General features: G+C 32.1%; 1 protein-coding gene across 2 annotated transcripts; it reads right to left on the bottom strand.

Moving 5' to 3' along the window:
- Positions 1–406: 406 nt before the first annotated feature.
- LOC127739240 (NADH dehydrogenase [ubiquinone] 1 alpha subcomplex assembly factor 2-like) lies at positions 407–8027 on the bottom strand. 2 transcript variants are annotated; one of them, XR_008000388.1, is made up of 6 exons: positions 7856–8027; positions 6084–6191; positions 5155–5195; positions 3933–4013; positions 2508–2562; positions 407–553 (listed from the first exon to the last, which is right to left on the bottom strand). XR_008000388.1 is itself a non-coding variant. In XM_052250903.1 (6 exons), exons 1-6 carry the CDS (start codon positions 7986–7988, stop codon positions 498–500), a joined length of 462 nt encoding a protein of 153 aa, XP_052106863.1. In that variant the 5' UTR covers positions 7989–8027; the 3' UTR covers positions 407–497. The 2 variants fall into 2 exon arrangements, 1 of the variants encoding a protein (XP_052106863.1); XM_052250903.1 differs by having other exon boundaries at positions 6096–6191.
- Positions 8028–9563: the final 1536 nt, after the last annotated feature.

Genomic DNA, 9563 nt, shown 5'->3' with positions numbered 1-9563 from the left:
TTGGTAGGAAAACTGACAATCCTAGTCAATTAAGATTGGAGTCGAGTGCACCTGCCAAGTGTGGGATTCAAACTCACAACCTTAGTGTTGACTGGCTAATGATACAGTAGTTCAACTACTTAGACTACTCGGCCACAGAGGCCCCTATTACATCGTAGATGTACCTTTCATCGATAATGCTGCTAAAAATACCTCAAGTTTTCTCCATTCGGAAAATCATGAAATTTTTACAATTGTGAACAAAATTGAGGGTTCATATTCATTTGTATGCAAAATTATGTACCATGTTCTGGAAAGTATGAAGGTTAAAAACATATTCTTATTAAAAAAATCCATGTATAATGATTGTTTAAGATTCTATGGCAGGTAAATATTTGATAATAAGAATGATATATGAAGCATGGACAACAATTATAAACAGTTTAATTCTTAATTATATGTACATCATAATCAAAACAAGAGTATGTATTAAGTCTAATCGTAATAATTGTTCTTCGTCATCTCTTCATACGCCCTGGCTGTGTATCATATTCTTCATAAACAGGAAACTTATCTGGAAGAAGAAAGGTTGAAATTTTTAAATTTTGATATGCAGAATAGATGTATTGGTTTTATTTCATTTTTGTTCAAATCACACCTCTATGTATTGCCTACTCTTTTTAAGCTTTTATTTTAAAACTGATAAACAGAATGCTCTTTACTCTAGTTATATAAAATTTACTTTTGCATCAGACAAAAATCTTGTTATTCCATTGGCTCTGACTATATCAAATCTTGTTACACACTGACACTATATGGGCCACATACCATCATTTTAACTATTATACAGAACAAATATGTTTACACAGCTTTAATCACTTATGAAAATAATTAGGTTACATAAGAAAAAATATCCGATTTGAATTTTTAGTTTTTTCGAAAATATCTTTCAATTAAACTTTGACACATTGGATTCAATTTACATTAATTTAACATCAATGGGACTATAAACTTTACTGACTTGAACCAAGAATTCGAATCAACCAAGTTCGACTCATCAGACGCTAAAACGCATTTATCCAATGGGAATATTACCGGACCTAGAAATTACCTCGACTCAGATTTTTCGACACAACCAATTTCTGAAATTTTTAGACCACAAGATATAGCATAGATAAGAAGTTATAGCAGTAGGCTCAATCTGTCCATTCCCTTTATTGTTTTGAGATTATTTGACCCAGTTCCAATCATTTGTGCCAATGTGGTATGGTAAAAAATATTGTATATGCATTGAATAAGATTTAAGATGGAAGAATCCATCAATCATTTTATTTGGAAGAAATCTTTGGAGTTTTTCAGAGAATTTATAAAGAGTGTTGTTTTTGTGATAATTAAGGTAAACTAATAAGATTCAAATATTTTAATGTTTTGTTTACAGATCTAGATTTGTATTCTTTCATGAATTATCAGATGGAAGTGCTTGACCAATTTGAATATAAACTGTTAACACAGAGATATGTCTCGCCTATTTGTTATTTTGATAATGCAAATGTTGAAATTAAAATAGCAATACTTTATTAATATGTAAGTTATGCAAATATTCAAAGTCAATGAACCATGACTGAAGATACAGGGCTAAACAATCTCCATGGAAATGAGATGTGCCAAAACTAATACAACTGTATACCAAATACCACTGAAATCTCATCAGTCGTTCCCTTTAACACAAACATTAACTTGTAAACTATGTAAAAGTTTCAAAGTTAATGAACCATAATGAGGGTAAGGGGTTATATAATCTCCATGGAAATGAAACTTGCAAATGCCAATACATTTGCATACCAAATATCATTGACTTAACATTAGTGGTTCATCTTAAACTGACCTAATCACAAACTAATACATGTAAACCAAGCAAAAGTTTCAAAGTCAATAGACCATGACTGAGGGGGCGGGGCCAAATAATCTCCATGGAAATGAGATATGCCAATGCTTATACAACTGCATACAAAATATCATTGACCTACCACTAGTGGTTCCCCATAAACTGACCTAATCACAAACTAATACATGTAAACTAAGCAAAGTTTAAAAGTCAATAGACCATGACTGAGGGGGCGGGGCCCAATAATTTCTATGGTAATGAGATGTGCCAATGCTAATACAACTGCATACCAAATATCATTGACCTACCACTAGTGGTTCACCATAAACTAGACCTAATCACAAACTAATACATTGTTGATGACGCCGACACCAGAAACAGCATACCTTTGTCTCGCATTTTGACTCCGTCAAGACGAGACAAAAATGAAAGGATTCAGCTATTTTGTTGAAATCTTTATCTTGGATGATGGCAAAAAAAAATAGGGTACTTTTTTAAGCTAGTCATCACTAGGATGTCAGGTTTAAAAATGTTTGATGTCCCTGTCTCTGATCTATAAGCCAAAATCAAACAGTTTCACCATTACATATATTTATATGGTAGAAAGTTCATCAGATTTTGCCAAATCCCCAAAGTGTCTTACTTGATTTTCCGTGTATTGACTTTGTTACACCATCCCCTTCTGGATTTTCAGATTCCTGAAAAAAATGTAATAAATATGCATTATGAAGATCCTATAATCCATTCATTGCACTTTATACAGTATTTCAGAGTAAAATTAGATGTAAGGTTATAATAATTATAAGATAATGACTTAGCAACTTAAAAAAACAACCAAAAGAGACATTTGACATTGTTTATGTTTTCAACTGTTAAGCTGAAGTTGATGGAAGTTTAAATTTCCTCTTACTTAGTACTTACTCTTACAGGAATCTAAAAAAAATAAAATGCTCCGCTGGGCTCAGCTTGATACGACCGCAGAGGTCGAACCCTGAACAGTTGGGGCAAGTATGGACACAACATTCAAGCTTGATACACACTGAATTTGGATTGTGATTAAATATTTGACACAGCATAGGTTTCTGACACAGAATGAATCTGGTCTAAGGACTTATAAGTTTTTAATTTACCTATTCAAACCATATCATTATTATTTGCTTTTATATATAAATCAGAAATAACCAATTTAAAATGGAAAATTTTAAAGAAAAAAAAGGAGAAAAAAAGGAAAAATGATTCATCACCCCCAAACTCAATCCCAGCCTTCCCTTTGTGGTATGGTACCTTGCAGTACAATTTCAGAGAGATCCATACACTTACACACAAGTTATTGTCCTAAAACTAGAAAAATGCTTGTTTTTTGCCCCTTTTTGGCCCCTAATTCCTTAAATTTTGAGGCATTTACCCCCAAAATCAATCCCAGCCTTCCCTTTGTGGTATGGTACCTTGCAGTACAATTTCAGAGAGATCCATACACTTGAACACAAGTTATTGTCTGGAAACTAGAAAAAATGCTTATTTTTGGCCCCTTATTCCTAAACGTTTTGGGCAATTACCCCCAAACTCAAACCCAGCTTTCCCTTTGTGATATGGAACCTTGTAGTACAATTTCAGAAAGATCCATACACTTACACACAAGTTATTGTCATGAAACTAGAAAAATGCTTGTTTTTTGCCCCTTTTTTGGCCCCTAATTCCTAAAATTTTTGAGGCAATTACCCCCAAAATCAATCCCAGCATTTCCTTTGTGATATGGAACATTATGGTACAATATCAAAGAGATCCATACAATAACACACAAGTTATGTCTGGAAGTTACAAAAATGCTTGTTTTTGGCCCCTTTTTGGCCCCTAATTCCTTAACTGTTGGTACCATAACCCCCAAAATCAATCACAACCTTCCTTTTGTGGTATTGAACCTTATGGTATAACTAAAGTTAGAGTGCGAAAAATCAATGTGTCTTCGGACGACGACGCCGGAGGACAACGACGACGACACTAACATCATACCAATATATAACCTTTTTTGCGGTCGTATAAAAAGCAGTAGAATCAACTATTTGATTACCTTTTTCAATCTATCCTTCATTTCAATTTCTTTGGCTCTGTGTTGAGTTCTCATCATCAGTACATAATTTCTATCAATTTCCTATTAATCAATAAAAAAGGGAAAAGTTAATCTTTACTCTATGCAAGTTAATCTGAATGTTCAATGCAAAAATAAAGTTTTTTCATGTTGTGACGGAATGTGGGATATCTAAATAATATGTAAAGTAAGATATCCTTTCCAATTATACTCATTTAGAATGCATCCATAGATCTTAAAAAGTGCAAAACTTTCATGGTATCACAAAGAAAATTTGAGACCGAAGATTGTCATAAGAATAAACAATCAATACAAAATTAAGTCAAATAAATCTCTTTACACAACAACAATAACAAAAAAACAAAAATACATTAACAATTAAAAACTTCAAAATATCAAGATAAAATTTAATCTAAATAAAATATGACCATTGTTTTGAAGAAAGTCATCAGCAATCAATTGGAATTGTTCTGATGATGTCATGAAGAGACATATTGTTACTTTTTTAATTCCTACATACTGATCTTTTAAGCATCAGCTTCATGAGGCTGTCACTATGCCAATAAGTCAAGATTTAGTTAAATTTAGATCTGTATAATAATATTATTAATTGAATGACTTTCTTATAATTTTACATTATTATCAATCTAGAAGTGACAGTCTAGAAATCACTAGGCCTTATTTAAAAAAAAATGTATATACATTCATGTTTCTAGTAACTTCTATTAAGTCATATGTACTTTTGTATTGACACTTTTGATCTGTGTAAATATATTTTCAATAGACTACATTTGAGTTCGTTGCATTGCTGTCAAAAACCTTGATTTTAGTGAACATCATTCATGTGTTTAGGGGCAATGTCACTTTCTTCCCATGTTCAGCGAGCGGTTGAAAAATATGATGCTATATTGCATGAATTATTCCACAAATTAAATTCTTATAATTGATAATCAGCACTCCTGTCATTAGGGAATTGTGATTAAGTATCTGCGGAACAAACATTATTTCTAGTTTATCCTGTATAATGAAGATCACGAAGATGCTTGATGAACTTTAATAGTGCAGGAATACAGGCAGGCCCCTCTAACTGGTAAATGACGTCATAAAGGCATGCATAATTGATGAACTTTTTGGTGAAGGACATTACTCAAAAGTGGTCTCGAAAGGTAGCACAAAAAAAAACATGAGATCTTGATATAATTACCTCTTGTGTTGGTGGCTCTTTTCGTGTAAACCGTAGCCATGCTACAAATAAAAAAAGAACTATCTTGGATTTTTTCTAGTACAAATGTATATACTCTTTAATAACAAATAGATTTTTGAACACAGTCCATTTCAGATGATTTTTAACCTATTTTATACATACATGTATAATCCATACAATATCAAATAAATTGATTACAACATGACAAAAGGAATGGGAATATAACCTAGCCACTATTACTTATAGCAAATAGGATTCATAGTCATATATTCACATATTATACAGTATTACAATGTACCATGTAAAACCCACTCAGTAATGAAGTCTCCTTGATTTGTTTCAATAAAACCACAATAATTTTAAAAAAAAAAACAGCAAAGATAACAGTAAAATTACTTTTTTTCTTCGAACCCCCTCATATATTTATTTCTGGTACAGCCCTTATTGTAACAATACATATAATGTAGAAATATTGTTAATTCAAAAATTATTGCCATTTTTTAAAAAAGGACAAAAAAGTGAGATTATTGCGATTTCAGGAAAATCTGCATACAGTTATATGTATCCGAATCCGATACTAACCCCGTCACATTATTCATATTAATAAAAACTTGCAATAATTAACAGTAGATAAAGATTGACTTAGTATGAAATTTATGTGTTTACAACATTTTAGAAAATTTGTAGTCATGGAACATAATTTAGATAAAAATAAAAGAATGTGTCTGAAGACAGGAATGCCCCCACTCAAGCTTTAAACAAATGAAAATGGGACGGACAGACAGAAAGACGGAAGGACAGAAAGACAGAAAGATGGAAGGACTGACGGTCAAGGGTAACACTTAAACACTTAATGCCCCCGTCGTATGATACAGTTGCTTAAAAATTGCAAAAGTCACTGATGATTGACATCTTCTTTTCTTAAATACTTCATATATTACAGGTCCATTCTGTAGGGATATCAGAAAGGGTATCATCTGCTCCAACTTTCTCTTTTGCCTCCACCCATCTTCTTCCTCTTCCTAACTTTTCTCTGTCTGCAAAGAAAAAAGTAAAATAAAAACTCAGACTCAAAATACATATGCATTTTGACTATTCATCCAGCAAGATGACATGATTATTTCTCTTTCTCCTGGATATCTGTCTATCATACAAATAAAAGGAGATATGATAATGCATCTTGAAGTTATACGATTACAACTGCAACCATTTTCCTTTTTTTCCACTATGTCATATATGAAGGAACATTTTACATCAAGTTTAGAACTTCAGATAGAGTTTTCTAATAGTTTAGTGTAATTGATAACCACCTCACAACTTTACGGGAGACATTATTGCTTTAATTAAGAAAGACAATGATTGCTTCCCTAAATCCTTAAATATTCCTTTCATGTACATAGTATTTATCAATTAGAATCCATTGAGTTTTTCAGGGTAAGTTAAATATTTGGAATTATTCAGTTCCAAATGTCTTTCAAACAACAATTCTGTAATGCTATATATAAGTAGTACTGGACAACTTAAAAATTAACCAAAATGAATAAGAGATGTACTTTATTGGATCTTCATTGATTTTTTTCTTTTGAGAATATATATATATACAAAGGTGTTAATAAATGAAAGCTAAAAGTTTGGTCTGGTTATCTTTTTCATGTTTACATTACTGTATTACTAACATGAGAAAGTTCTTTAAAGATTAATAAGACCAATATATCATGTCTGAAAATGCATCACACAGTGTTGTTTTGAAGGATCAATAATTAACCAAGCCTTTGACCAGCACTATTTAGGATAATGCATCCTTTTGTTGTTTCAATGCTAAACATATGGAAATTTTATAGAAAATCCACAGCCTTTCCCCTTGTACTCTTATATTTGACAATTAAAAACTTAAAAGAACGGGGATTACTGTGTGCAATTGCTAGCAACAGAGCAATGATTTCCCTAGATATTGTTTAAACATAAACTAATACGGACCAATTCAAGTGCACCTTCTAGGAGGTTTTTTGGTTTTAAAGGTTGTTTATGACTTTTGTAAACAATAAACGCTAGCACAACATGGACAAACAAGTGAGAACTCTATTTTTAAAATGTTATAACAAAAATATCTGAAATAAAGCCTGTGGGTTTTCTGCAAAAATCCTCATGTTCTACTAAATGCATTGACAAAATAAATTTATTGCTGTGTACAAGGTTTTCCCTTTGATATAAGTACACAATGGCACATATCTTTAATTCAGTATTTTTGCTGCTTTGATATCATTGCACCTTTGAAATTTCGTGATAAACAGGCCAACAGACATGACAGATGGAGTCATAAACCTCAAGAAAGAAAAATTCTCAAAAGCTTTCCTTCTTTTAACTGCTCTAATTTGTGATCTGGAGGTCAGAGTTGTTTATTTGATTCAGCTGTCATATGAACCAAATTAGAAACTCAGTTCTGTCCCCTGCATCTGTAACACTATATTGACAGTAACAGAGTAAGGTTCTTGTATATATTTGATTACAATACAAGTCTTTTATCAGTTCATTTCATTTTGTTATATAGTAGTGTGGTTTTTTCACTCTTTAAAAAATGCAAAATTTACTGTTGGAATGCTGTGTGATTGTCAGTACTCAAAACTATCTTACTGACAGTGACACTGTCAACCGGTCTAGAGGTCATGCATATTTCATCTTATGAGATAACAAAAATTTAGACCTGCGGGCAATTCGAAGTATTTGTTTCCAAGATGATCTTCTCCTTTCGAACAAGTTTCCAATGTTGGATTTTTTCTCCAAGACTGTCTCACGAAATTCAATATTCGTCTTGTTATTCCTGTAGTTTTTGACATGCTTATGTCATTTCGGATATTTTTCCCGTACTTGGTCCCACAGTTATAGGTTTTGAGATAACCAATGACCAATAAACTTGGCAGACGACTTATCCCACAAAGATTGAAGATCCCACTACAAGAACTTTTTTTTATTACAGAAGAACTGACTAAAAGTAAACCTCCCTAATATTAGAGACTTATCCTTTTTTACCTAATAAAGAGGGGAGAGGGTAAGATTTTCTAGTTATTTTGAAAAGGGGGTTTTTTTTCAAACAAAATTTATGGATAGGGGATCAACTTCTTTTGCCAAATTTGGTAAACTTAAAACTTATAAATTTAATAGAAAAGGAAGAAACCCTGTTTTCAAGTAATATTGTACATTAGAATAATTTCATATATATCCACGTAATTAAGCACATCCCGTCAGTGTAACTAGTAAAAGGGGGGGGGGGGGGGGGGGGGGGGGGGGGGGTGGGGTTCCAACATATGCAAGTCAATTAAAAAGAGGGGGTTCAAACCTTATGTCCCCATACAAAATAGTTAGTTGTCAAACAAAAAGGGTTTTCAACCCCAGAACACCCCCCCCCCCTTGGGTCCACCACTGCATGTAGCACTAAACATTTCAGCATCCCTTAGGGTCACGATATATGAAGCATTGTGGATATTCAATTATCTACTATTGATGTAGCTGTGGAACTGTAACTCAAATGGTACTTATTATGTTTTCTGATTAGTGTGGAGATTGTTCATATGGTAAAATGGTTAAAAACCCAGGTTTCGTAAAAAATATAAGGACCATAAGAGCTATGGTTCCGCAGCTACTAGGGTATAGATGGTTGAGCAATGAGAGCATAATACTTTCTTCTCCATTTACCATCATTAAAAGAAGTGTTTAAAACACAATGCATTTAAAAAATAATAATTGCTTAATTAAGTCTTTCAAGTCACGCTCTGCTGCTCGTTTCTAAAAAATCTTACAACTTAAATTGATTGTAAGTTATTAATATATTCTAAAATGTTCCTGACTTGCAAGTATTTTAACTTTTTAGCAATTCTTTACTTATCAGATCTCCATCAGACAGATGAACTTCTATCCAGCAATAAAACTCAAAAATTGTAAGATATCTAAATGCTAATGTATTCCTTTAACAATATACAGCTGTCTTTACAACATTTAAAATAAAGTTGTATATTACTTTGAGTCAAGAAAAGTTGTTGATTAAAGAGTTAGAAATATCCTTCATCTGATAAGCCTGAAACTCAGTTAAGGACCAAAAAAAAAATTAAGATGTATATATATATATATATGTATATAACCATGGAAGTATTATATTGACAATATAATACTTCCATGATAATAACCGAAGACAACCACTGATAAGGTTCCATGCAGTTTTTGGACAGGCACATGAAAATGTGGGTGAGTATTTTTGGTCAATTTTGCCTGGATCATATTTATTAAACATGCAATTATGTTGGAAAAATATTTCTTACATATGTATTGGGTATGCAAATGTTATATTGATTTAAACTATTTATGTTTTACATCTAATCATTTAATTAACACTCTTTTTTTTAGAGAGAAAGAGATGA

This window comes from Mytilus californianus, unplaced genomic scaffold (assembly GCF_021869535.1).
Source record: "Mytilus californianus isolate M0D057914Y unplaced genomic scaffold, xbMytCali1.0.p SCAF_1, whole genome shotgun sequence".
Taxonomy (NCBI): Eukaryota; Metazoa; Mollusca; class Bivalvia; order Mytilida; family Mytilidae; genus Mytilus; species Mytilus californianus.
This window is presented reverse-complemented; position numbering and strand designations above follow the sequence as displayed.

Bases quoted from the DNA above. Each gene is read 5' to 3' on its own strand.
- LOC127739240 (XM_052250903.1), bottom strand. From the start codon at position 7,988: ATGTCAAAAACTACAGGAATAACAAGACGAATATTGAATTTCGTGAGA. The intron at 4,014-5,154 runs GTAATTATATCA...ATTGATTAATAG, and splicing joins AAGAGCCACCAACACAAGAG to GAAATTGATAGAAATTATGT. The intron at 2,563-3,932 runs GTAATCAAATAG...CATTTTTTTCAG, and splicing joins TGAAGGATAGATTGAAAAAG to GAATCTGAAAATCCAGAAGG.